The 27,445-nt window shown below is 49.4% G+C and overlaps 9 protein-coding genes across 9 annotated transcripts; 5 read left to right on the forward strand and 4 right to left on the reverse strand.

Moving 5' to 3' along the window:
• Positions 1-305: 305 nt before the first annotated feature.
• EPUS_00219 (Eukaryotic translation initiation factor 3 subunit M) lies at positions 306-1,743 on the reverse strand (the record flags this gene model as incomplete). The annotated part of the gene is made up of 2 exons (XM_007789248.1): positions 306-1,432; positions 1,482-1,743. The coding sequence occupies 2 exons, from the start codon at positions 1,741-1,743 to the stop codon at positions 306-308; spliced, it is 1,389 nt and encodes a 462-aa protein (XP_007787438.1).
• Positions 1,744-2,367: 624 nt separating this feature from the next.
• On the reverse strand, positions 2,368-5,406 carry EPUS_00220 (uncharacterized protein; the record flags this gene model as incomplete). Its single annotated transcript, XM_007789249.1, has 2 exons — positions 2,368-5,187; positions 5,239-5,406. The coding sequence occupies 2 exons, from the start codon at positions 5,404-5,406 to the stop codon at positions 2,368-2,370; spliced, it is 2,988 nt and encodes a 995-aa protein (XP_007787439.1).
• Positions 5,407-5,938: 532 nt separating this feature from the next.
• Positions 5,939-6,628, reverse strand: EPUS_00221 (Uridylate kinase; the record flags this gene model as incomplete). The annotated part of the gene is made up of 1 exon (XM_007789250.1): positions 5,939-6,628. The coding sequence occupies one exon, from the start codon at positions 6,626-6,628 to the stop codon at positions 5,939-5,941; it is 690 nt and encodes a 229-aa protein (XP_007787440.1).
• Positions 6,629-9,598: 2,970 nt separating this feature from the next.
• On the forward strand, positions 9,599-10,708 carry EPUS_00222 (uncharacterized protein; the record flags this gene model as incomplete). The annotated part of the gene is made up of 1 exon (XM_007789251.1): positions 9,599-10,708. The coding sequence occupies one exon, from the start codon at positions 9,599-9,601 to the stop codon at positions 10,706-10,708; it is 1,110 nt and encodes a 369-aa protein (XP_007787441.1).
• A 3,691-nt stretch (positions 10,709-14,399) lies between these two features.
• Positions 14,400-15,778, forward strand: EPUS_00223 (uncharacterized protein; the record flags this gene model as incomplete). Its single annotated transcript, XM_007789252.1, has 2 exons — positions 14,400-14,443; positions 14,488-15,778. 2 exons carry the CDS (start codon positions 14,400-14,402, stop codon positions 15,776-15,778), a joined length of 1,335 nt encoding a protein of 444 aa, XP_007787442.1.
• A 1,319-nt stretch (positions 15,779-17,097) lies between these two features.
• EPUS_00224 (uncharacterized protein) lies at positions 17,098-18,721 on the forward strand (the record flags this gene model as incomplete). Its single annotated transcript, XM_007789253.1, has 2 exons — positions 17,098-17,604; positions 17,660-18,721. 2 exons carry the CDS (start codon positions 17,098-17,100, stop codon positions 18,719-18,721), a joined length of 1,569 nt encoding a protein of 522 aa, XP_007787443.1.
• Positions 18,722-19,991: 1,270 nt separating this feature from the next.
• Positions 19,992-20,698, reverse strand: EPUS_00225 (uncharacterized protein; the record flags this gene model as incomplete). The annotated part of the gene is made up of 2 exons (XM_007789254.1): positions 19,992-20,030; positions 20,090-20,698. 2 exons carry the CDS (start codon positions 20,696-20,698, stop codon positions 19,992-19,994), a joined length of 648 nt encoding a protein of 215 aa, XP_007787444.1.
• A 329-nt stretch (positions 20,699-21,027) lies between these two features.
• On the forward strand, positions 21,028-23,184 carry EPUS_00226 (uncharacterized protein; the record flags this gene model as incomplete). The annotated part of the gene is made up of 4 exons (XM_007789255.1): positions 21,028-21,096; positions 21,151-21,366; positions 21,417-21,520; positions 21,882-23,184. 4 exons carry the CDS (start codon positions 21,028-21,030, stop codon positions 23,182-23,184), a joined length of 1,692 nt encoding a protein of 563 aa, XP_007787445.1.
• A 533-nt stretch (positions 23,185-23,717) lies between these two features.
• EPUS_00227 (Pre-mRNA-splicing ATP-dependent RNA helicase prp28) lies at positions 23,718-26,306 on the forward strand (the record flags this gene model as incomplete). The annotated part of the gene is made up of 2 exons (XM_007789256.1): positions 23,718-24,056; positions 24,162-26,306. 2 exons carry the CDS (start codon positions 23,718-23,720, stop codon positions 26,304-26,306), a joined length of 2,484 nt encoding a protein of 827 aa, XP_007787446.1.
• Positions 26,307-27,445: the final 1,139 nt, after the last annotated feature.

Consider the following 27,445-nt stretch of genomic DNA (forward strand, 5'->3'; position numbering starts at 1 on the left):
GCGTAACGAAGGAATCGCTAAATCCCTCAACAGAGAAGACGTGATAGATGTGACGATATCGGACAAGGAGGCGGCCTTTGTGCTGAACGACTCCCACCCTGGGCGCAGCATTCATATTTTTCCCGCAGAATAATAGTCGGAAAAGGCGAATGCTGGGAGGCATGGTGATGCTCTCACCACTGATCCATCAAACCTGCCGAGGACATGCTAGGACATGTTGGCTGTCTCAAGAGACCTGGGATACCATGCACGAACGCACATGTTCTCCTTTCCAATCGCTGACGTCGCTTCTTTCAGTCATTCAATCAATCACCGCCAACAAAGTCGACTTCCCTCGGTTGATGGTTCTGATTCCTCCCTCCTCTGCCACCCTGCCCCCTGTATCCTCCAAATCTCCTCTCGCCATTTTGCTGCATGTCATCTCCGCCCGCACCTTCTCTTTCAAACTTCTCCCTTTCGCTTTTCACTAATGACAAGACTCCTTCCAAACTTCGTTGCCAGACCATCAACCGCCCTTGGATTTCACTCCACTGTTTCGGTCCGAACACTCTGTAGGTTGCTCGCTGGACCAGGAACTCCTGCTTCAGCTGCGAAAGTTTCCCTTCTACCAGACCAGCACGAATGGCGTCGATCATCCACATCTCCACGTCCTCCTTGGGAATCTGAAGTGCATCTGAGATGGTCGAATAGGGGAGGCTGCGGTTTGTAGCACCTGCCGCTAGCGATGCAATCGTCAGCAATCGAATCTTCGTCTCTAGCATTTCAGCAGCTGATTCTGGCAAATCTATTGATGTAAGCGGGTTGGACTCGAGGAATTCGGTATATGCAGCATAATCATCGGAGGCGAATATGTTGAGAAGGTCAAAGAGACCAGAGTCTGAATCGCGAAGTGCTTGAATAGCCTCGCGATCGATCAGAGGATTGAAGTCGGTTATGGTTGGGTTGGTAAGTGCTGCTACTAGCGTTCGTTTTGCAAGATCGCGACTTTCCGCTTCGGAGGCAGAATCAGATGGTATCGTCTCGAGACCATGCAACAGATATTTGTAGGACATGTCATGATCCCCACTGGCTGCTGCGACATCGGCGATTGCGACATGTAACGAACGAGCATCTTCGTCGTCTAGATCCCATGCCACCACCCATTTGGGTACATTTGTATTGAGTTGTGGTGTAAGGGCGTCAAAGGCAGCATTGTTCGAAGTTGAGCGGATCACTTTGAGGATTGCCATGAAGACATGATAGCGTGATTCCGAGTTGTTGGGTAGGATATTGAAAATGGTGGTAAGAGTGGTCAATGCTAGGGATGGGCCAAATTGAGCGGAGGACGCGACGGGCTGTTCGGAGAGGTAAGAGCATATTCGATTGAGAAACATATCACGAGATGGTGACTGGTTGGAGAGGTGTATGAGAAGATTATAGGCGGCCGTGAATTCTGCCCATCTTGTCAGTATGGGCCTTGGATCATGGTAGAGCCATCTCACCCTTCTCTGGTGCAGTGTTTAGCGCCGCAGCTTTGCCCACAACTTTCTTGAGCACTTCATCCTTCTGAGTCTGTATGGATGCTGGATCGGCCGGCTCTTCTGCTTGCTCCTTCTCACGAATTTCCCCCAGCGTAGGCGCAATCTGACTTTGGACGCCGGAACCTGCCTCGGACTTGCATACAGTATCGATGTATTGCGCAAGCTCGTCGACCAGCTCGGCGAATGAGCCTTCGATCAACAGAGTATTCGAAGGGGCCGGCATTGTGTTGTCTGCCGAATAGGATGGATCAAGTAAGGGTTGTCAAGAACCGGGGAATTTTGGCAGCGCAATATTATACTTGCTAAGTAGCAGTGCGGTGGAAATCGGAAATCTTGGCATTGTCCATGATCTTAGATTAGATCGTTATAGATTAGATGAGATTAGATTAGATCTCTCCGCCTTTTGCTGTAACTTGTAACTTGTAACTAACTTAGGAGGAAGAGGAGAACGAGGATGGGAGGGAAGGCGAGGGAGCTATGGGGCTGGAAGAACCGGGTATTAGGTCCAAGTTGTGATGAATGGGTTTGGTGGGTGTGAGTCTTGACGATAATATGAGAGAAAGTGTACAGATAGCATGTCATAGAGTATTCTGTGAAGTCTTGTAGGATACGCATTCAGTATGGAGAATCGTATATGCAGAATCACTCCGCGCAATGCACGATATCCCAAAACGTCTCCAGAGACCAAGCATGAATATGTCCCAATCCCAAATGCAGCTCTGCCCCAAGTCAAAACTGTACGGTATGCGCCAAAGACCCGCTGAATGCTCCTTGACGCCTCGTCCAAGCCCAAATGCTACGCCCAAGCAGATGCTGTCCATCCGATCCCATTCATTGCCGTCATCAATCAATACACAGCCAAATCCCCGCCCCATCCAATCACCTCCACAATCACATTTCCAATCGTGCTCAAGGTCCATAGACAAATCAATCCCAATCCAACCTTGCGATCCATCATCCACCCGTTCAAAGGAACCACCACCAGCAGCCCCACCAGTGTCACCAGCAAGGTGATCCCCGAGATGAGTAATGTATTCGACACCGCAATCTCATATGGTTGATACTCGATCGGCCGATCAGGATGTTTATGGTGAGCCTTGGCGCCATGACGGATCGTGATGTAGAGACCCGAGACGCCGATGCCCAGGAGGATGTTGAGCATTGGTCCACCGAAGCATGCAGACAGCGCCATTACAGGGTACCCCAGTTTTGCCACCGTGATATTAGCTACCAGATCTCCGAGCGAGTTCCCCACCGCAAAGATAGTGAGCCCAAGGATCGCATCGCTAATTCCGAGGATGATTCCAAACGCTTTAAGGACGCCGACGACTTCATTGGCGATGGTAGAGATCCAGGCGATTGCTACGGCGAAGCCCAGGAAACAGAGGAGCGAGCGGTATTGGGGCGGATGCTCGGGTGTTGTGGTTGCGAGGAGGATGAGAAGGCAAACTAGGGAAAGGAGGAGGGAGCAGAGGATGGCACGGATGAATGATGGAACGTCGTGGTCGTCGTCTAGGTTCGCCCAGATGATCATGATGGTGAAGAGGGGTGCGGTGAAGAGTTGGAGGCAGACGAGCCAGCGATTCCATTCCTTTGGCTTGGACATGTCGTCGTCGAGGTGGTTGAGGGGATGGCCGTGATTGACCTGCAAGGAATTCTGTTTGCTGGGGTGAGTAGGCACCTCGAATTGCTGCACTGGAGGCTCTGGGCTGTCGAGCGGTAATTGAACCAGGGATCCGCTTCTCAACCGTGGATTCTCTCTAGGCGTTATAAGCCCAGACGGTGCTTCCAAAGGTTCCCGCTTGTTTTCTGTCTCGACAACGGGAAGGGTGATAGTCAGAAGGAAAACACTGGGTACACTGACAATTCCAAGCAGTTTGTCCCAAATACTCTTGCCACGCCATGAATAAATTGTTGGGAATAGAGTGCGGGCTATCACTTGAGGCGGTGGCAAATACTTGTAAGGCCACCATTTATATGCACGCAGCTTCGACTCGTTATAATCCTCATAGTCCTCTGCAGCGTACGGCAGTTCATGAATTGACTGGGGTGACAAAGCTGGCGCCGGAAGCCGGATGCTAGGTGGCCTGGACGTTGCGGACGTCAAATGCGTCGGTGTATCCGTGTACAATGGAAAGGCTGATGAGGGTGATGATGTCGGTGAAGGTGGTTGGGGTATCGATATTTTGGGCACATCTGGCTTGCTGCCCATGTGGGGCCACAGATTGGAAGCTGGACTCGGGTCGTGGGCTTGATCAAAATAATCAGGGCGATGGAAAGAAGGGCCAGGAGGCGCAAGCCGGTCTGGTAACCGAATCAGCGGAGGCTCGCGACTATGATCTCTGGACGCTTGCGAGGATGCTGGCGGAGAGACAAAAAGTATTGGAGAGCCTAGAACAGGAGAAAGGCCAGGTGTCGAGGAGGCCTGGGACTGGCTCTCTAGCAGAGGCGACGATATTTTGATCCCTGACTCAGAAAGAGCATCTCCGCCACGTAGGGCCGGTTTCTGGAGCCTCAACCCTGCTGCGTCGTTCGCTGAGACTGCCCTGCCACGTCCACTGTTGTTGTGAGAAGTTCGCAGACCACTTGGATCCCCTTGATGATGAGAATGACTTCTAGCATGAGCAGCTTCCAATGCTTGCGCATTACCTTGCCCGAGCACAACGGATGGATCATCTGAATACCTCCGCAGATTAATATGAGGTGCATGCATACTTCGTTTTCCGAGCGAGTTAAGCACCGAGCGGAACTCCAGAGCTCCAACGAGTGACGGCCTGATCGGATTGATTGTATTCCTCCGCTCACCTCTTGGAGGTCTGCTCACACGCATGTTGCTTTGTATTTCGGCTAGATGTCGGTCTCGCTGTTCATCGTCATCGTCATCCGGCTCCTTCCACGCTGGGGTGATATTGCCTTCCAAATCTGCGAAATCAACCTCAGAAACGGGTCGTAGCAGACGAGTGGTCTCGCCAGCAGGGGCCTCCTCGTCTTCTTCTACTTCTGCAACATCAAGCTCCTGTGTTCGTGGTATGTTAAGGTGTAATCTGGCAGCTGTTTCCCTCAGCCTCCGGCGTTGCCTTCTCGTAAGCCACCAATGCCAAGTAACCACAAAGATAACGTAGAAGAGATAGAAGCCGACCATGCAGGCACACTCCCACGTGTGCAGCCTACCGTCGGCTAAGAATACCATGCTGAAGCAGGCCGCCACCACAAAGAAGCTAACATCTCGAACGAAGCTTTTTCGAGTGACCTTGAACGGTCTGACCAGAGCCATGCTCCCTGCTACCACCGCGGTAATGAACGAGGCAGCTCCGATAAGCTCACCCACAGCTAGACTGCCACTATGACTGCTCATGGCGGCAAACGTCGAGAACACATCCGGACTTCCATTTCCAAACGCAAGGAATGTTACTCCTGCCAGACTTTCACTCATACCAAGGATGCTGGATATGGTGCTCAGGTTGATGCATAGGAAGTCGGAGGCAGCAATACCGATCGTGCTGAACAGGAGACCGATCCATATTACGAGTATTCCGAAGGCGATAGGTTGCGCGCTTGAGTGTGAGCAGTAATAGAGTTGCAGGTAGGATATCAGGCCGGCTTCTTCGTCAGGACAATTGGCTTTCACAAAGGCGCACTTGTCAGGAGATCTGTAAACAAGCCGACACTGAATTAACGTTAGCAAGGATGAAGTTGGATCTAATTGCTTCTTTCGCACCTCTTCATCCCGCCTGAACCCCAGCGATCTGCCCTCGAGTTGATGAGAAAGTCCAGCACTTCCACGGTGGTGATTGATGAAGGAGAGAGCGGCGATTGTAGATATTGCAAGGACAGTAGTGTAAAAGGTACGTCCAGCTGGACGTTCACGCTTTGGCGGCGCATACATTGCAATTCAGGCCAGGGAGTTTGCATCGTCATAAGCCCGTAGCATCTTGCGCGAATGAGTTATGTACGTCGGAAAGGTGGGCAAAAAAGAAAGAAGTGTTTCCAACGGTAAGTGATTGTGTATAGTGAGTCATCAGGGAAGAAGAGGATTACGATACATTGTTCCGCCGCAACTGTACTGCCCTTCAATAAAGATGAGTTTGGCTGAAGCAGTAAAGGAATATGGCCTGGAATCTTGGCCCAAGATGACGTTTTCAACCCTGGCGTCGCCACTTTCCACAGCCACAATCAACATGATGCTTGTACGTGAGGTTGATCCAGTCTTTACTTTCGAATTTTGAATCCTTGGACTACACAATGTAGTGAGCTGGTGAGTGTGGAAGCTGTCTGATTCAGTACGAACAATGCTGGCGAGACCAGCCATTACAGCGAGTAGTAGAAGAGATCACCGCCCATTATAAGGAGAGATAAAAACGCTTATGTATTATGCCATTCTATTCTACATGTAGGTCCATTGGCAGGACTTTCTTAATCTATTTCTGTGGTGCAATGCCTTGAGCAGCCAGTCCCTCCACTACATGCTCATACACTTCTTGCTCAGTGCCCACAGCAGATACTTTGACCACCCGCCCCTGCTTCTCAAAGTATTCCACAACTGGCATGCTGGTCTCTACAAACGTCCTGAACCTCTTCTTTATAGATTCCTCGTTGTCATCAGTCCTTCCGCTGGTTTTGCCTCTATTCAAGAGCCTCTCCTTCATTACGTCTTCTGGGCAGTCGAGAAATATCGTGCATCTGCTGTGGCAAACGGAGGACTCAAAGAATGCTGCCTGGTCCATCTTTCGCGGGAACCCATCGATGAGAAATCTTCCTGTCCCGTCATTGGACATCTTTTCATGCATAGCATTCTCCAAAAGCTTCACTGTGACTTCCAATGGTACGATTTGACCATTCTTGATATAGTCTTTGATCAACTGGCCATACTGGCTACCACTCCGATCCTGCTCTGCGCGCAGCAGATCGCCCGCGCTGAGATGGACAAAGCCATAATCTTGGACTAGATGGGCGGATTGTGTCCCTTTTCCTGACCCTGGGCCTCCAAGTATGTATACCACTGTGACTTTTTCGGGATCGAAAACAGGAGGAGTGTTTGAGGATGTCAACGGAGGATCAGGTTGGAGAATGGGATCTGGGAGACCAGTAGAAGGAATAATGGCAGGCATTGTTGAAGAGGAGGGTGGTATTACTGTAGAGAAAATCTAGACCTTTCGCTGATATCGACCGTTTTTCCTGGTTTCTCCTGAAACAGGTTGCTGAGATTGACTGGCACGAGCCTTGACCATATACGCGTACGCAGCAGAGCCGGCAAGGAAGATGAAGAGGAAAGGGAAAAAGCTCAGCGGTGCTCCTTGCGGGCCGTTGGTATTTCGAGGAGGAGTTTTAGGAGTAGAAGCGTTGCTCGATGGGAGACTGGAGGATGCTCTGCTGACGTTATGTGCAGTCTTGCACACTTGATGCTGGTTCGAACGTATTGAGCGGATGACTGAGGGTAACCGTGTAGATTTAAGCATCACTGAGTACGCAAAGCCTTGGAAGAGTTGCTATAGTATTGGTTCATGCAAGCTGGTGAAGATATGCGGTCTTGGTGACTCAAGCAATGTGATAATGCCCTGGCATTGCAAAGTGTTGTAGTTCCTTGGCACATGCTTCAGAGCCGCTGCTGCTTCCCTATTTTGCTCCAAAGAGCTACGGAAGGCCATATAATGATCTAGGGTCCATAATACTTATATTGATGTGTAATTAAGCTTCTTTTGATCCCTTTAATATAGATTATATAGTTACAAAAAGAAGCATATTTGAGTTGATAATCCTCCTACACACAAAACTTCATCTACTTATTCTGTAAAGAGTAGACTTCTAAAACAGCAAAATATCTTCACTGTAAGTCAACAGATCTATAGCTACTGAATGATATAGATTTCTTATTATTCTGCACGATATATAGATTCAGTATGACAACCCAAGCAGCAACAGCTCCGAACTATGCGGCAAGGAACTACAACACTTTTGCAATGGGCAATAACCGCCCTGACCCCAGGTGGGCGCTTACTCAGACCGTGCCGCTTTAAAACCAGCCTACGGAGTACACTAGTACTACGTACGACCCCACACTCGACTGGTAGAGAGTGTAAGGAGTGGAAAAGATATTATACGGACTTCTTTAGAAGACGATCGAAGCTGATGGGGAAAAAGTTCGTCCCCACACAGGCTTCAGAGGGGCTAAATTCAGCGCCAGGCAGCGTGGGAGTAATACCCTATCCCTCACAATAGATATTTTCTCAGCGATATTGTCTTAGTTGATGCATATAACATCGATCCACGAAGGCGCCGATGCATCCAGGGCCATTCCTACCTCCCCAGCATTACTGCTGTATGCGCCATTCCCGATACCCGGAGGTCTACGTAAATTCCGCCGAAATTGAAATAGGAATTCGTATAGATTAGGGGTTACCCTCAGGCTGGCTCCACTCGCGAATATCTATAAACTTCCGATACCCTGGGAAGTGTTCTTTTACGTCAGAGAGGGTTTGTGATCATAAGGCCATAACTACGTGTAAGAGATTGCACTGTATTCTGGTTCAACACTCAGACTGATAGGTTGGAGGTTGCATTGGATGACGGCAGTTTCATTGCTTGATAGAAGAATTGTCAACAGCCGGACAGAATCGAGATGACTCAGCGTTTGATATCAGAAATATCGGATCGTCGAGTGATCTGGGCCTGGGTCCATGGGCTGGGGAGCCGGTCATCGGCCTGAGACCTGCTCTCCGTAAATAAGTATTGGGGCTACTATGACTTGTGGATAGCCAGCCGCCGGGTCTTGTAGAGCTGACTCCGCATCAGCGGCCCTGTTCACAGCCAGGCCAACAATTGGATCAACAGGTCGAGGCAATGTAGTCTAATGAGGGCACAAGGCGGAGGGTAAGATTAAATGGGGGAACTTCCTCAGCGCCTGGCGCTGCGAGGTTAAGGCGGCGGCGCAGTAGGCAGAAGGAAGAGAAAGAGAAAAAGGGGTGAAGTAGATGAAAAGGTAAAGGGACAATGTGGAGGTTTGAGGAGTAGTGAACTTCTTAAATCTTAACGAGCTCTTACCGGAGAAGACCTTTTCAAGGATCACATATTATGCGATATAAGATCTTAGAAAAGGAGGGGAGGTACCAAACCAACTCGAGCACTAGCGCTTTCAGGATCTTTTGTACAACACGAAGAGTGTGCCTCGAAGACCATCAAGGCTGCGGTCCGTGGCCTCACCTCCGGTCCAGGATGAGACCAGAATGAGTTGGGGCGGCATCACCCTAACTAGGCACCGAGGCGCGGTAGGTTTTCCACGCCTAGGTGGGAATGATGGCTCTCAGGCTGTCAATCATGGCAACTAAATTACCAGCACTAAAATTTAATGACGCCGGCCCGGACGGAGTAGTTATCAGGGTCAGTTGCCGGTCAAAAGATAAGAACTACAAAACCCCACTCGATTGTTGACTCTAAGTCCCATGGTACTACCACAGCTTATAGGATGAATGGCAGCAGAATTTGCTACGTAGGAGCTTCCTCTCTTATGAAATTATCAGACAAAGGTGAGTATCTGTGTACCCACAACGCCAGATGCAACTAGTAGCTTAGGAGACGGTGCAATGCTCAAGTCCGAGCAGCCCCAGAATAATTGATTGGCTTGTGGTACTAGTACCTGCAATCAGGCCTTCTCTGCTCCGCTTCTCCATGTTTTGGGTGATTCAGCCTGCAGCTAGTCGATCCTAGTGTAGCACATAACTAGAGGTAGAGGCTGCATTTCCGTCATGGTGGGGCTATGCTAAGCAAAATAGTCCGAAGCTCCATTCACTGCACCTGCATGATTCAGGCGGCAGCTCCATATTTGGATGTCAATCATTCTTCAACTATCAACACCATCTTACCACTTCTTTCAACAACAAAACCACTAGCACAAACTTTGGGTGTAGTTTCATCTACAGTGTCCAGCGTGAGAGTCTCATCCTCTACGACCTGGCCACACTCCTCAGCTTCACCTTTGTTGTTCTTACCTTGCTCTCACTGGGGATGTACAAACTCTAGGTAGAACCCTGACACCGGAGGATATCATTGGTCGCTGCGGGTGGTCTTCTGGTCATAGCTAAACAATGGCCTACTATGCTCCTGGGACGATCATCCCATCAAAGTTGCACCTCATTCAGGCAAAATCGGCACAATCTGGCATATTTCGGTTTCTTGATCTTCCTGGTGAGATCAGAAATAAGATCTATGACTTAGTGTTCGAAGAATGTGTGGTTGGTGTGAGAATGAGCAATGAACCACAGTTTCATGACGAGCTTATTGACCGGCCATTCGTGCACTATCAAAGACAATCTTACAATCAATACGACAAGAAGCGCCGGCCAGGTGCTCCACAACGAGCGGAGCGGCAGCGAGGCAACAAGACCATCCAACCCAGCTCGAAAGCCGATACAAAGCCACAGAAGCAAGCCACCGTGGCCATACAAGAACAATCCTGTGCAGTGTCGCAGAAGTCATCTAATCCTCAGCAGCGACGTCGCCAACACTACAAAAAAGGTCCTTCACGTATATCCCACGACGTTTTGTCCCTGACACCCAGTGGAGGTGGGAATCTAGCTCACTACGACATTCCATTCAATCTCTTATTCAGTAGCCGTCAGATCTACAACGAAGCTCTTTGCGTGATGTACGCGAAAACATTCTTCCGCATCAACTCAACAAAGGCCCTCAACCGATTCCTCTTGATCACACCTCTCAGAGCGCTTCAAGCAATACGAGGACTTGGAATATCTCACAGGACTCAAGGAGAGCCCAAACTTACGGAGCACCGAAAGTTCAAGATAATTGACGATAAGAAATGGTCAACGACATGCAAGCAAATCAGTGAGAAGATGACAGATCTTAAGACGTTACGGCTAGATCTTGAGCTCCACGACTGGCCTTGTCATCTAACACTAGATGAGGAGTGGGCTCAGCCAATCCTTTCGCTGCGTCAGAATGGGCTCGAGCGAGTTGACGCTACTCTATCCCATACAGCTTTCATTCAAGAAAGATTGAACGCGGCCGCACGAAACTTGGAGGTAGCTATGTTGAGCAACGAAGGGCGAATGGCCAAGTTCGCGCAGGAGAAGAAGCTTCTGGAGGCCAGAAAGAAGAAGATGGAGTCGAAGCCACGAAGAGTGCTTGTCATCAAGATGGACAACATTTCAAGCACACCAAAGGTGCAAAAGGCATGAGCGACGAATATGACGTCAGCGGAAGACCCTGCATTGGACCGTGTAAACAAACACATCATTTTCATGCTTCGTGTCCGCATTGCGAAGCGATAGACTCCGGTTTTAGAGCTTTCATGTACACTTACAGCATCAGGCCAAGTTTGTGCTATTGCGCTTGCTTCAGAAATTCGTGCTGCCAATCCTTCGTGCCTTGCATACAGATATCAGGTACTGTTGAGCTAAAGATAGCAGTAGTATCACTCGGTGGTGGGGTGGCAAATGATGGGCGTCTAGCTAGGATCAGCCATACCTCGTACGCCACCCTTCGCCTGCCACATGGGCGGGGATCTCCTAGCATGCATGCTTATCCTAGCTAGTTGCACTGCAGTTGCTTCCATGATTTTAGTATCGTATCACATTTACCATCATGAACCTTTTCCATTTGGTAGAACACCATCTCGACATTTCCTCTGTGAGCAGAGATATCACGTGCATCATCAGGCTTGGTGCTCTGTATCTCAGCTTTCACCATCTACTACTACGAACTAGGTAGGCAGCTTTCATCTGCTCCACCCTCAGAGAATTGGTCAATTGCTTGTTAGCCATTATACACCCGAACAATATGCACCTTGAAACCTAAAATCACCTGGTTATAACCGATCAATATCATTCATGTAGCAAATAGCCGCCACTAGTCAATTGACGGATTATTTGCACGTAACATGGACAAGCCCTTGCACAACCACTGCCGCAGCAGAATATCGTTGTAATTTCTCATACATCGTCCAGTATCCTCCCAGAAGCACAGTTAGTGTATTTCGCAACTCAAAGAAATGTCTCCACTCAGGTTGAACAGGCATACGATGCCTCGGAAGGATCACCAAAGATTTGAAACAGCTCCTACATCGCAAGGCTCTTTCTTGGGCACACTGTATTGACAGTTTTCTGCATAAGTCACGCAGGAGATGCCCCCTCTATCAATCTCAAGGGACCATTTCCCCCTCACTTGAAAGTCATGTTGCACACATTACTGCGCATGGGGGCAGGGCATGGCTGGGTCAGGAAGATTATGCACGTTGCCTCTGTGTGTGCCTTGGTCCATGGATCAATTCTTACCAAAGATCAAGCTCTGTGAGCAGAAGTCGTCTTCTATCCAAATGCAGTCACCTGTACGCAGACGTCTCGTGTTGCAGAGATACTTGCACCCATGTGAAGAGCCAGTACGAGAGGATTCTCACAGGTTTCGCTCCTTATACTGGTGGAGCACTACATCTCTTGTCATATACACATGTCTGATACGAGAAGTATCTGCGGTGTGCGCGAAATCCCCCACCAGGTACTTTGGAGAGATGCCAATGCACGGAATCTTGCAGGTAATGAAGTGACAATGTTAAAGCATCCCAAGTGACAACGACTGAATGGAAAGCAACCTTCTCATCTAGTTCAGCTTCTAGCAGACATACAGAGTCACGATTCATACCTGGAGAGGGCTCAACGGATATACCTCCACTCGCCTTGTCCGCTACCGTATCTGACTGAGATACAGCTAAACGGTCCATACGCAGTATATGGCATCTTGTACTGGCTGCTGTCTCAGTCACTTTTCCTCTCCCGCCATGAGATTCGTGACGTGAATGGAAAGCTTATACCTTCAGAATCAGAATGCACATGCAGCTACTCCATCTTGAGCGTATCCATCTTCGGTCTCACGTGGATCGGTCTTCTGCTCGTCATACTGGCTTTCTTGCTGCGGAAGATGGATCAAAACGTCCCAGCGACGGAAAATTGTAGTTTGGTCATCAGCACGGCTTGCCACCCCTGCCCAGATGATGTGGACCGGAGCTAGGACGGGTACGGTGGGTCGTCGTGCGCAATTGTTCTGAGGAGAGATTGAGCATTGCACTTTTACGAGTGAGGTCGTGACTGCTACCGAGGATGGTATATACTATGCCTGAGAAACAAGCTCTATAGTATCATTAAGAACATTCGCATCCATCAGCGACTCCATCACTAAACACTACAGAGAAAGGCAGAAGAAGCCCCCTAACATTCAGAATCAAAAGTTCTTTCTACTTCACAGCGTCCCCCATGATCAACTAGATTATTCTACATTAGTCCCAATGATTTAAAACATGATAGGCTCTGCAGTAATTATCTATAAGTCATGGACAATATGCCGGTGAAGTGAGACGCTGCCTTCTGCCTTCTTACGGATTTCCTAAACCCAGGTACTGTGCCTATTGTGTCTAGTCGCCTACTTACACTGTTATTGATGATTATGTTTCTTTTCAGCATGGAGGTCTAGGATAGCGCGCTTAAGATCGTTGGTGAGGTCGATGTAATAACTCTAGTAGTAGAGATATCCAGGACACAGAGTTCGATGCAAGCCGGAAACAGCCCAGTCGTACATGATATGCGGTGTCGGAGTGGACTGCACACCGTGCACATGTCTAGAATGTTGGATGTTCCTCCCTTCACGACTCCACGGTGCTGTTGAGTTGCTGGTCCCGCTGTGCTGTGGGTAGTGTACATCACTAGCGAGTAAGAAAGTGTTCACCGTTCGTACGCGAGTTATCAAGGGCTCTTGTGGGGAAGTATCTGGGGCCTCTGGTGGGCGACGGGTTCTCATGGTACTCCTCCGTCCGAGGGAAGTGTGCCAAAACGGCTTCCAAAACACTCTCAACGGGCCATGGGGTGGTGCAAAAGGGAATTGGAATATGCTAAAGCAAAATAGAAAGGTACGACGCAGAGCTAGAGATCAAGATTGGCAAAGTGGATGACGATGATAAAACAAGCAAACCAGAACAAGGGCACAGAGAGGACGCCACTGCTAGCCCATCTCCATGTAATATTTCAGTTTTATTAGTTACACATACAAGGATCATTCTTTCACAGCGCCACGGCCATATTCTTCCATTCCACGGGCGCTAGTTGCAGGTCTCGCCAATACCCGCCAGAGCTCTCCAGGTAGCATCAACGTCCTGGAATTGGTCATGTGGTTCTTGATTGATAACTTACTATTACAAGCATGTTTAAGACAACTCAATCCATGTTGGAGCATTCTTAGAATAGTTATTTGACGTCTGCTCATCCTAATATATGAAGCAACGAAAGCCGGCGGAGCTTCCCTGCATCCGTCCATTCGTAATACGTAAGAGTTTGGAGGGTTGTCCTAAACACTTACCTCTTTCAGGCATGCTTCTATTCTTAGACCATCACAGATGCTCCTCTGATAATTTAGAGCGGAATGTGAACATTTGTGCAAGGTTTATCGGTCACCAGTATAGAGGGGGAGAAGCCTTTTTCTGGAGGAAAATTTGGGTAGCGAGATTTGTTGTATCAAGTAGCCCCAGAGCCGCCAAGCGGCTTTGGCTCATCATGGCGGTGAGAGTCCGTTACTCTGAGCATTATGCTGGATGGCAGCCATAGGATAATTGAAGCAGTCGACCTTACAAAGCATTTCGATCGAATACATCGATCTTTGTTGTGTGTTAGGGATGGAGAGGATGGAAGAAATGCTACAGATTTCACGATAGTTACCACTACATCTCCTAACTAGCAGTAACCAGGATACTAAGCAAATGACGTAAGTGTGATCATGTCCTTCCGACAAAAAATTCTTCAGTTAATCATAGTAACTCGAGAAGGTATTATCACTTGCAATCCTACGTGAAACTCCCAATTAGCCAAGCACTCAAGCACTTGGCCGAGCATGGATTCTGAGAGTCATGTACCAGAGGAGCATCGGGTGAATAGGTAAGACCGCCCGTTATCCCATCAAGCTCAATCTAACCATGAAGAACTGGCAAGTGGCTGCCACAGGATCACCGCGTCCACAAGGAATGGCTCGGTGATATCATTGACTATGTCGACAATCATCCGAAAGAGCTCCACCCTGTGATCAAAGAGTTTCGAGACATGATCGAAGAAGACACGCGGATATATCTGCTCTTCTCCTCCATGTTTGAACAAATTCCAAACAAGAAGCCATACAACAACGATCCTACCGGCCATCGTCAGATCCACGATTGTGACCATATGCTCCGCGTCCTCAACCATCTCTTGACTACTGCCCCATCATGGAGCAACAAGTCGGAAAGAGTTGGTCTGGTCGGTCTCCCCATCAACGCTCTTTTCGACTGGCCAATGGCAACTAAAAGCGGCTTTGCTGTTTTCTTGGATCCGAAGGTAAATGCTATGTTGAAAAAGGTACTGAATACCTGGGCCGAATATCTTGCATCTCCCGCATCCGCTGAGGTTCTCGAAGAAGGCAATCCTAGTAGCTGGTTCAGTGACACTGGAGTAAAAGAACTGGCAAAGACTGCCAACATTGAAGAGACGTCCTATTCATTCGAGGAAATGTTCATTTGCAATCCCTCAGCCAAGCACCATGGCTTCAAATCCTGGGATGACTTTTTCACTCGCCAATTTAAGGAAGGCATCAGACCTGTTGCTGCTCCAGATAACCCAGATGTCATCGTCAATGCTTGCGAGTCCACCCCCTTCAATGTTGCATATGGGGTCAAAGCTCGTGACAAATTCTGGAACAAGGGACAACCGTACTCGGTCAGCGATATGTTAGCTCACGACGAGCTTACCGAGCAATTTATAGGCGGAACAGTCTATCAAGCATTTTTGAACGCCCTCAGCTACCACCGCTGGCACAGTCCCGTGGCAGGTCGAATTGTCAAAGCTTATGTACAAGACGGGACTTACTTCTCCGAGCCTCTTTTCGAAGAGTTTGATGCCACCCATGGAGCTGATGAAGGGGGAGAGGTGACTGGACAAGGCTACATCACTGCCACTGCCGTACGTGCCATTATCTTCATCGAAGCGGACAATCCTGCTATCGGTCTGATGGCATTCCTGGGGGTGGGCATGGCCGAGGTCTCGACCTGCGATATCACGGTCAAGGAGGGTCAGCACGTTGAAAAGGGCGATCAGATTGGGATGTTCCATTTCGGTGGATCAACACATTGCCTCTTGTTCAGGAATGGAGTGGAAGTTGGCGGGTTTCCCGATGCCAGCAGACAGAAAAATGTTCCCGTTCGTGCTGAGGTTGCCGTAGTCAAATCGAGTGCTGGATCATGATAATTTGCAGCTGAGTGTGCGGGTAAAGGTGTGCTACCTAGCTGCAATCGGATTCTATTCTCCGTGGACGTCGACGGTAGGCGTTCGGACTGTTCGTTTTTTGTTTTTCTCCGCCGATGTAATACATAGTATGTTTTCAGAGGATGATCTTTCCTCAATTGTAGAACAAATACGATGAAGCGCCATGCACGGTTGACAGGTCCATAATTAGCCAACATTATCGCCTCTAGCCCTACCCTTGACATTTGCATTGCATACTTGTAAGCCCTTGGCTAGCCCGCCCCAGTACAGATAGGATATCTGATGAATCAAGTTTGAGAGAATGCTGCAAGCCGAGAGTGTGTTGCAGGGCTTGTCCATGCAGGTTCTTCCGCATTTGCAAACCCCAAGTAATCTAGCCGCCCTAGCTCCCACCCGTGGCAAGGCCCAGGCATGATCATCCTTCCTCTCCATTTCTCTCTCCACAGCGCTTGAGTTTCAGCCGCTCTGGTCTTCCAAGGATATGCGTTAAAGACGAACGAATTCAAGCGATTCAGGCCGCATCTAATTTTGTCATCTGCGCCAGGGTTCGGTGACTCGTTCTTCTCCTAGTACGCATTGCCAATCTGCTAATCAAACATTGGCACAAAACGACACCACAAATTCATAGAACACGATTCAAGCTACTCTACTCCGTACGGATGCAAAGTATAACTATGCCTGTGCCTGCATTGAAGCGAGACTCAAACGGTCATGGCATGTTTTAGCGTCAGTCCCCGCCCAACCAACCACAAGCCACAACCTTGTGTCCGTTTTTCATAGGCGCTGGAACTGAGAGATTGGCAGTCGGAAGGATTTAGTGTGTGAGACGACTCGACAGCCATGCTCCAATCATGCATGTCCATCACCTGCCTAATGGTCCAGTGCCGCCCGGAAGAGCCCAATCTAATTGTCAACCATCCCAGCCTCGAAACCAGAACCGCTGCCTCTTTATGGGACATGTGGTACCTCCATATGGAAGCTTTCTTCAAGCGCCCGCTCTCGAACATAACGAAAATGGAGTAGATTGACATCCGCTATCGATCCAGCATCGACCTCTCTGACCTATCTTCGTCCTCCGAAGTTTCACCTTGCTACACAATCCTCTCTTCTCTCTGTGCTTTTCTCCCTCCAGCGCTGGCTTCGCAATCCTCAACCTGCTCTCTGCATCTCTTCCACTTTCATACCTACTGACGACCAGAGCTGGACTCGTAGAGTCGCTATTTGGCTTCTATCATCTAATTCGCTGGCCCCCACATCATTAGCAAATCTCCCGAACAACCCGCATTGCTGGAACCGCAATGTCGACGCCGCTTCGTCAGCAAAATCAATCTTTCTATCCTGTCTCCCCTGTTGATATCGTCAGCGGCAATAGACCACAACAATCAGTCGGCTTTGCAGACTTGTCCGAGAAGACGGCTCCCTCGGTAACCACAAGATCAAGCAGGACCAGTTCTAGCTCTTCCTCGTCTTCCCAAAAAGTTGCCCGAACAGCGCGTTTCGCAGAGGCAACTTCTGTCAACTCGCCTGTCTCTGGTCCCACCGAGCATCGCTCGCCATTCGCAGACCCGCCCAACATGGCTGCTCAACAATCACAACCGTCCGACGTCGGATTTGGATATATTTCAAATGAGCCTGTTCAGCAACAAGCAACTTTACATCCAAATGCAAACCCACCTTTGAAATCTGCTCTTAAGACCCCAGGAACTCCAGGAAGGATGCTAAACCCGCTCAGCCCAACGTTCAGGGAAGAACAAATCCTTGAGAAGCATGAGGAAGATACAGAAAAGGAACAAGCAAAGGATCTGGTGAGCCTCTCAAGTCAATCTTGCAAATTTGCAACTATTGCTAACTTCTTTGTAGAAAATTAAGACCCGTGTGCGGGCGGCTAAGATGATGCTCCGCGGCGTCAACTTCTCCTGCTCTTTGATAGTCCTCGCCCTTGTCGCAACCACCTTTACGATCTTCAATGCCACCAAAACTCTTCCACCCCGAAACAACCTACCTGCCTGGTCTGCTAGTTCTAAGCCATGGCCACAAATTATGCTCTTGGTCATTGCTTGTATTTCGCTGGTTTTTGCTCTTGGAATCTTCTACGCCTACTGGCGAGGGGGCCATAAACGTGCCGAAAAAGCCGCTGTTTACTACACCGTCTTTGCAGTATTCTTCTTTGCATTCAGTATTATTATGTGGGCTGTGGGCGCTGCCGTCCTAAATAGCAGCAGAAACAATGGTAACGGCCAAGATATATGGGGTTGGAGCTGTAAAGACAACAGGAGGAGGGAATTGTTCAAAGACGACGTTGGCTATGCTCTCGTATGCCGCCTTCAGGAGTGGGCGCTCGTCTGCTGCATCATCGAGATTGTCGTTGAAACCATCACCATCGCCATTTACGCCATTGTCTTCTATCGATTCTACAGCAAGCGCAGGCTTCGAAAGAGTATGGATGTGCGTGACAAGGCTCGATCGGATCTCTATCTCGCCCAACTCCGTTCTCAATCTGCCCCCAATACTCCAGGCTTCGCACAGAGCATGCGTTCGCCCACCTTCCCAACGAGAGGAGGCGACGAGTACTCAGCTGCCGAAAATGGTGAAAACTACTCCAAGACGCAATTCGTCACTCCATCGCCATCTAGCACACATGGGTCCTCGCCTTTTAAACTGCAAGCACCTCCCATCAAAGTGCATCACGCAACTCCACGCGCACCTCAAAACGGATTCGATTCTGCCCCTACACCAACCAATTCACCCCCACCCGCCCAAGAAAGGCAGAACGAGCATGTGGCTGCTGCACCGGGCGAACAGACTTATGCAGCTGTTCCAATTCCGGGCGCTTATGCTTCACCCTTGACCAGCCCGGCTATGCAACGACAGAGTGACTCGATGGCGGCGCAGATGCAGAGGGGGCCAGGGGCTCCCTATTAGAGCTCTCACGAGAGTTACCTCATGCAGAACTGGAATGAGAAATTCTTGAAATGATGGAAATGCATTTTGGCATGTGGCGCTGCAAGAGGAGTGCAATCTCTAGGAAATGTGCACATTGCAACGTGGTTCTCTTCTTTTCTAAATAGGGGGAAGTTGTTTGGGGAATATTTGACTATTATACACCAAATCTCAAAACTTTATATTCTCTACCACTCTTCACAAATTGTCAGTCCTTTCGCTTTTTATAGCTTGTCGCCCAACACCTCAGTATCAGAATTGGCCACAAGTGATGGTGGTAAGTTGAATGAGAGAGCCGTTCCCGAGAGTAGTGTGGGTAAGGCACTGCGAGCTATTATGCGCCTCATTACCGTCTCGAATGATCTTGGTCAATGCTCCTTTGCTAATCTATCGCTCCGCACCTTTTTCCTTCGCTAGGAAACTGTATTCTGTAACTCTTGTTACATCTATTGCATGTGAGCTCGGCATAAAGACGAGCTGGCTGATGCCATAAGTCTCTTCTCTATGTCCTATCGTCTTCTCTTTTTTCTCTGTTTTTCTCTCCGTGTGTGTTTTTGTGTCATGATGAACCTTGAGCGCGTAATGTGATATTGAGGAGTGACTCAGACACGGACTGAGTTAGAGCTAGACATAGATGTTGCATCCTGTAAGTAATTGCATCTTTGCGTATTGTCTCCTGGATTCCCAATGATATTGTAGCGAAATACTGCCTGTATAGGAAGACCCAGCGACATAACATGCCTGAAGAAGAGAATTACACGTTTGTGTCAGACGAAGTACATATTGCACTGAGTGCTGTGTAGCATTGCGGAAACACAGGCGACGACTCAGTTTCAGAGCTGTTAATAGGCTTTGTTGTCGCTGTCAGTGTTAAGAGGGATGCAAACTCCCTATACAACAATTGTAGAGGGCTGGGTACGTGGTATTATTGTGGGAATTGCAGTGTCGCTGCACGTTTTTGTTCCTTTTGACATAGCTGGCTTCCCTTGAGCTGTGCATACAGGTAGAGGTGATGATAAGAGTGAGTCTTGCCTACGACGGAATGGCGCTTGTTCTTTTGACTGTGGGCTCGGTAGGCTGATCAGGCAAATCGTGTAGAGGTGAGATGAACCACAGTATGACCCTGGTGAGGTGGTTCATAGGTCCATGAGTTCCTAGAACGCTACCCCTGATGGAGCACTTTCTTTCAGGCAAGAATGGAAGAGGTGGCATTAAAAGCCATGAATGTGGGTAATAAGTGATATAGTGAAGATTATCTTGGATACTTCTTCCATCCTTTTCCATGACCCATCTATCAATCCTGTCAGCATACAATACCCCCTTTCCACTCAAAGCCACGGACAAACTTACCTGCTTCCAAAGTCTGATCAACTCCGGCATACCCTCCATAGCCTTCCTCCTCACTTCAAGCTTCGCTGGCATCTTTCTCTCCCATTTATGTCCCTTCACTTTCTGTCCTTCACCCGTCCCTCTCACCCTCAGGCCCTTCTCTAATATCCTGGCTTCCTTGAACGCCGACGATTTGCGGCTTGGTGGTAACAGGGGCTCAACACCGTACTTTTGCGCAAGCTTGACCAGATCTGCTTGCCGGCGTAGGGAGTATTGCGGCGGTCGCCAGCGATTGGTTTCTGGGTTGCGCCAGGGGAGGAATGGATTGGGGGGAAGTTCTTCCATTGATGCAATTGGAAATGATGGGGTCTCGGGGGGTGGTGTGGAAGTAGATTCTATCATAGGAGCGCTAGTGCCTGAAGAGGAGGTGTTTGATGTGGTGGATGTGTTGGGAATTGGTGATCCAGCTTTTGAGGTCTGCTGCGATGCTCGTTTAGGGGGTCGTGTGAGTGGTATGAACGCTCCGGTTAATTTTGCAGAGTATAGTTTGGGTGGATATCGAGCAAAAAAGTTCATAAGCCGTTGTGGCAGCGGCTGAGAAGCAGAGAGACTGGATGATATTGTCTCCATTGTGTGCACTGTTGACCAGTATGGAAGGATATCAAGATTGATATGGGTCATCGATTTAGAGCTTCATGTTATACGTAGTACTATGTTGTTCCGGAAAGAGCTTAGCGGCACACTGCCCTACGTAGTATTCTCTCTCCGCAACGGAGCCTCACAGCCTCGTACAGGAGCCTCATACCTCAGAGCCTCCGAGCCTCCTTCACAGATGCTTTCGTAACTTCCTCCCTTCAGAAACATCTGCACAGCATCTTGACTAGAACTCCTTGCCGATTCTAAGACTGAACATCACAACACAACAATCGTGCTTATAGTCAAAGATCGCCGCCTACAACATGGCCGACTATGCCTTTGGCGGCAATGACGACGAAACGGCAGAGCTTAAAAAGCTCAACGCGGAAGTAGTATGTAACGCCCGTGTCTTTGTCTATTGGCGACTGCACTGACCTGTCCTCTAGCTTGAGGACGGCGATAATTACGAGGCTTGGGAAAAGCTGGTTCGCGCGGTAGAGTCGGTCGATGGAGGCATAAATCGAAACTCGAGCCCACAAGCAATCACAGCAATGAGAGACATCTATGATCGGTTTCTAGCGAAGTTTCCACTCTTCTTTGGGTATTGGAAAAAATATGCAGATCTGGAATTTTCAATCGCAGGCACAGAGGCTGCAGAAATGGTATGTGTGGTCATATTCTAAGCTCAGAAGCACCAGCTAACGACAGATAGGTATACGAGCGTGGCGTTGCAAGCATCACCAATTCCGTCGACCTCTGGTCCAATTATTGCTCCTTCAAGACCGATACCAGTCATGACTCCGATGTCATTCGAGAGTAAGTAGTGCAGGGTCAATTTCCTCCTCTAAACCATGTACCAACGCAGCACACGAACAACATCGAGACAAGATTGGATCAGTATCCTGAAACAGCAGGCTGAGTGGAAAGCTGGGTGAGATCGTCACTCGAGTACCCATACCTCCTTCGACTGTTTCTCACACTTGAAATTCAGGCGCTTTCTTTGCTTCGTCAGCTTCCACCGAATTTGCCCTAAAAATTGGCGGTGTCTGCTCATGACAATTGTTGGACTTGTATTACACACCACCACATACGTTCAAGTGCCATGTTTGCCCTCCTCCCTTCTCCTTCCTCCCCCATCCCTCGTGAAGTGACCAGTATGCTGATAAGTTGTTTGCAGGCTATTCGAGAGAGGTGCCAACAGCGTTGGACTGGATTTTCTGGCCCATCCTTTCTGGGACAAATATCTAGAGTTTGAGGAGAGAATGGATGCGGTAGACAAGATCTTTACCATTCTCGCGAGAATCATCAACATTCCGATGCACCAATATGCCCGTTACTTCGAAAAGTACCGTCAATTGGCACAGTCCCGCCAGCTGACAGATCTGGTGCCCGCCAGCATTTTAACGCAATTTCGGATGGACTTGGAGAATGAAGGGCTGGGGTACAACTCAGGTAGAGCAGATGTGGAAGTTGAGCGAGATCTTCGGTCCCGCATCGACGCTTTCCATCTCGATATCTTCCACCGTACGCAAGCGGAAACTACTAAACGATGGACTTATGAATCGGAGATCAAGCGACCGTATTTCCACGTTACAGAAATCGACGAGCCACAACTGTCGAACTGGCGCAAATACCTAGACTTTGAGGAAGCCGAAGGCGACTATGCCCGGGCAGGATTCCTATACGAAAGATGTCTAGTCGCTTGTGCACAATATGATGAATTCTGGCTTCGCTATGCCCGCTGGATGCTAGGCCAACCAGGCAAAGAGGAAGAAGTTCGCAACATTTATCAACGGGCGTCTTGTTTCTATGTCCCCATCGCTCTGCCGCAGATGAGATTACAATATGCCTTTTTCGAGGAGATGTCTGGTCGAGTCGACGTGGCCAAGGACATCCACGAAGCCATCCTTGTTGCCATGCCCGGTCATGTGGAAACCATTGTCTCTTTGGCCAATATGTCACGGAGGCATGGTGGGCTCGAAGCTGCCATTGAGGTATACAAATCACATATCGACTCACAGACGTGCGACATCTCTGCCAAAGCAGCGCTGGTTGCCGAATGGGCCAGACTGCTTTGGAAGATTAAAGGCTCGCCAAACGATGCCAGGCAGGTCTACGAAAAGAATCAGCACTGGTATCTTGAGAGCATGCCCTTCTGGTCGAGCTACCTTAAGTTCGAGCTGGATCAGCCTACAAGCGCTGAAACAGAGCAGAGTCATTACCAGCATATCAAGCGCGTTGCGGATGATATCCAGATGAAGAGCAAATTGCCACCGGCTGCAATGCAGGAGCTACTGTCGACCTATATGGTGTATCTCCTTGAAAGAGGAACCAAAGACGCTGCCAAGGAATACATGATGTTGGATCGAGAAATCAACGGACCTGCGTCAGTGCAGAATGTGGCAAGGGCCAGAGCTGTGGACATGGGGAAAGATGTTTTGCTGAGCAATGGACAGGTCAGTCATGTCGCTGGTGTGTGATTTGTAAGGGTACTGACGGTCGAATCTAGCCCCCTTTTGTGCGATAGACATACCCGTCAAAGCACCCTTCAGCTTGGTTGTTCTTCTGTTATTGGTTTTCCTCTGCGTTTAGAACTCGAGAGAGGATTTTAGGTGCTCTGCTGGCGTCCAGTCCACCGAGAAGACCTTGCGCAGATACTCGGCAGGCACCTTACATGTACATAGACGTTGAATACATGAAGTCCGCGCCTCAGACAGCCTCATTAATATTACTACCTTGTAGCAAGCTAGACTTGGTCGCATTGCACCACCATGCAGGCGGTTTGCAGTTCAGAGTCGTGAGCATCAGGATAATAGTCGATTACTCTAGTACTGACTCCTCATGAAACCATCACACCCACGTGTGACCATTGTGACCGTTGTGGCCATCTCCGAATCCAACGAATCTAAGGCTTGGCATACAACCTTGGGCGACCTTACGGAGTAGTTACTACGTAGAGAATTAGGTACTCTTCGACTGTCATACCTGATAACGCTCCGCAAGTACAGTAATCATGGAGGACCTCATGGTAAATGGCTATAAGAATCTCCATACTCCTGCACCTCCCTCAGAACCACCATCAGAAGTGGTCCCTCCACCGCCTCCTCCACCATCGGATTTGTCCGCTCCTCCCCCTCCACCAGAGTCTTTTGAGCCACCACCACCTCCAGATCAGACTGCTCCTCCACCTCCACCGCCTGAAGTCATCGAAGAGGTTTCAGAGCCACCCGCGCCGTCGCCGAATCCTGAGATAAGGAAAAAGACGGGATGGGGGTCGAAACCAAAGGCTGCGCCTTTGAGCGTGGAAGAGCTTCTGCGGAAGAAGCGAGAAGCGGAGGAGGCTGCCTCTAAGGTACGTGTGAAGTCCTTGTCCTGTCGTACGTTGCTGCGAAATGTTTACGCAAGATAATGCAGAATCCTTACAACGTCCCATACTGACTACATTGGCATTCTACAGCCCAAGTTTCTATCCAAAGCTCAACGAGAAAAGCTTGCCCTTGAGAAGAGGGCGAAAGAAGTTGAAGAAGCAAAAAGGGCAAAAGCCATCGCTATGAATGAAGCTAAACAAGTCAATGGTTTGGCGCGGCCTTTGCAGGAAAGTTCGAATGGCACGAAGAGAGCCTTCCAGTCGTCGATACCCACTGGCCCAAGAGCGCAGAGGCAGGGCGATGTTCCGACCGGTCCGGCTGCAATGCGATCGAAAGAAGCGAATAAAGGCTATGACATGGCTCCACCTGAAGCACCAAAGGCCATTGCGTTTCGCGCGTCGGATTCACGATCGAACAAGAGAGCCTTTGACGAAGATGCAAAGACGACGGCGGCACAAGCAGCATTGATCAAGCAAAGGTACATGGGAGCTGAACAGAACACGTCTACGTTCTCAGCCAAGAAGAAGCGACGGCGTACCACAGAGAAGAAGTTCAATTTTGAGTGGAATGTCGAGGAGGACACGAGCCCTGATTACAATCCCTTGTACAAGAACAGAGCCGAGGCGAACTTCTTTGGCCGCGGTCGTCTAGCTGGCTTCGGCGATGAGGCCGCAGATGAGGTTGCAAAGAAATATGCTGCTGCATTACAAGACCGAGACCATGAAGCCGGATCGGCACGGGCCAAAGAGATTCTGGAAATGGAAAGAAAGAGACGAGAGGAGGGCGGCAGGACTGCCATCGACAAGCACTGGAGTGAAAAGAAGCTTGAACATATGCGGGAGAGAGACTGGCGCATATTCAAGGAGGATTTCAACATCAGCACGAAAGGTGGCGGCATACCGAACCCAATGCGCTCGTGGAAAGAGTCTGGCTTGCCGAAGCGCCTATTAGACATCATCGAGGAGGTCGGGTACACTGATCCGTCGCCTGTGCAGCGCGCTGCTATTCCCATCGCTCTTCAGTCACGAGATTTGATCGGTGTCGCCGTTACTGGTTCCGGAAAGACGGCCGCATTTCTTCTTCCGCTTCTGGTCTATATCTCTGAACTACCACGATTGGACGAATTCGAGTGGAGAAGAAATGATGGTCCATATGCGATTATTCTTGCTCCAACTCGCGAGTTGGCTCAGCAGATCGAGATTGAGGCCCGAAAGTTTGCTGGGCCTCTTGATTTCAATGTCGTCAGTATAGTGGGTGGACATTCACTCGAAGAGCAAGCATACAACCTACGAAACGGTGCGGAAATCATCATTGCCACACCCGGTCGGCTTGTCGACTGTATCGAGCGACGCATTATCGTCCTTAGCCAATGTTGCTATGTGATCATGGATGAAGCAGATAGGATGATCGACCTTGGCTTTGAGGAGCCGGTCAACAAGATCTTGGATGCTCTCCCTGTCGCAAATGAAAAGCCGGACACAGAAGACGCGGAAGATGCGAAGGTCATGTCACAGCACATTGGTGGGAAGGATAGATACAGACAAACAATGATGTACACAGCTACCATGCCCTCGGCAGTGGAACGAATCGCAAGAAAATACCTACGAAGGCCAGCCATTGTCACAATTGGGAACGTGGGAGAAGCTGTCGACACGGTGGAACAGCGCGTTGAATTCGTCTCTGGAGAGGATAAGCGGAAGAAACGTCTTGCGGAAATACTCGCATCCCGCGAATTTAGACCTCCTATCATTGTCTTCGTCAACATCAAGCGCAACTGCGACGCGGTCGCGCGAGATATCAAGCAAATGGGTTTCTCGTCGGTTACGTTACATGGCAGCAAGACCCAAGAGCAGAGGGAAGCAGCATTGCTCTCTGTCAGAAATGGCTCCACCGACGTTTTGGTAGCCACAGATCTTGCAGGTAGAGGTATCGATGTACCTGATGTCAGCTTGGTCGTCAATTTCAACATGGCCACCAACATCGAATCATATACGCATCGTGTCGGACGAACAGGTCGTGCTGGTAAGAGCGGTGTTGCAATCACATTCTTGGGCAACGAAGATACCGATGTCATGTACGACTTGAAGCAGATGTTGATGAAATCCGCCATTTCCAGGGTGCCTGAAGAGCTTCGCAAGCACGAGGCTGCCCAGCAGAAGTCACAACGAGGTGGCGGCGGACAAAAGAAAGCTGAAGAGAGTACGGGCTTTGCAGGCAAAGGTGGTTCTTGGTGAGACTGGCTCAGGAGGAGAACTGGGAGCTCATGTAGACGCCCAAAAGCCCTTTCAGGGCCACCAAAATTCACGCTATTTCCGCGCACCCGCCCGCCCGCCCTGATCCACCCAGCCGGAACAAGCATATGTGTATACAAAACCGTTGGATGGCCTTCTGGTTATCCGATTTGATTCTGTAAACTCAACTTCCACCGACGAAACCATCTCAGACATGATCTTCGTGAGATACAGCTTTGCACCGGTCAATACAGCTGTTTCCCGTACCGTCTTCCTCCCTGAAGGCCTCGACTGATATGGCTGTGGAGCCCCATACTCTTCATTACTCTGGTCCGCTAAACAGACGTTGATCCACACCCATCCTGTGAGCTATATTGGCGCAACCACTATGACAAAGATGTGTGTGCGTTGCTTCTTCACATGCTTCAAGAAACATGGCTATCAGTGACTTGCATCTGGTCTCTACATCTTGCTGACTCGATTTCGTCGACTAGCTTCAGCCGTGCTTATCAACAAACGAATACATACACCGATGCACAACATCATCACACTATTTGCAAAGGCTTCTCCTTCATAGTCGACAGATTCGCGTGCCTGCAGTGAAATTCAACGTCGCCCCAACCGTTTCCATCGCTTCCCAACCTGGGTAGGTCCCTTGCGACGTATGACCCCCCAACCGTGAATCCCCACCAGTACCATGAAAACCCATGCTCTTCAATTGCCGTCAGGAATCTTCAATACAAGGTCCCCACCACTCCTGACCAATTGAACCACGCCGTACCTGACCCTAGTGACCGTTACGCGCTTCTCTCCACATGTCACTCTGGCAAGTCGCGCTTCTTCTCTTCTAGTATCTTCCCTTCCCTGCAAGTTCAGCCTTGTTGGGTGAAGCTTGTCACGGTGAACAACAGGGTCCTAGTATTTCTATGCGCCATCCCCCCAACGGAACTCAGTCACAGAAACTGGCCATTCAACTCTTTTCTTTCCTTCCATATCTCTGGTTTGCAGGTCGAAGCTAGGAATCTCTTTACAAGTGGAGTTCATTTAGAAGGCACGATGGATATCCACCTACCCCATCATGCTGCCCTATTTAATGGCTGCTCTTTCCCCTATTTCTCCCGTTCTTCATGTTTCCGCATTCC

The sequence above is a fragment of the Endocarpon pusillum genome (genome assembly GCF_000464535.1).
Source record: "Endocarpon pusillum Z07020 unplaced genomic scaffold C734253, whole genome shotgun sequence".
Lineage (NCBI taxonomy): Eukaryota > Fungi > Ascomycota > Eurotiomycetes > Verrucariales > Verrucariaceae > Endocarpon > Endocarpon pusillum.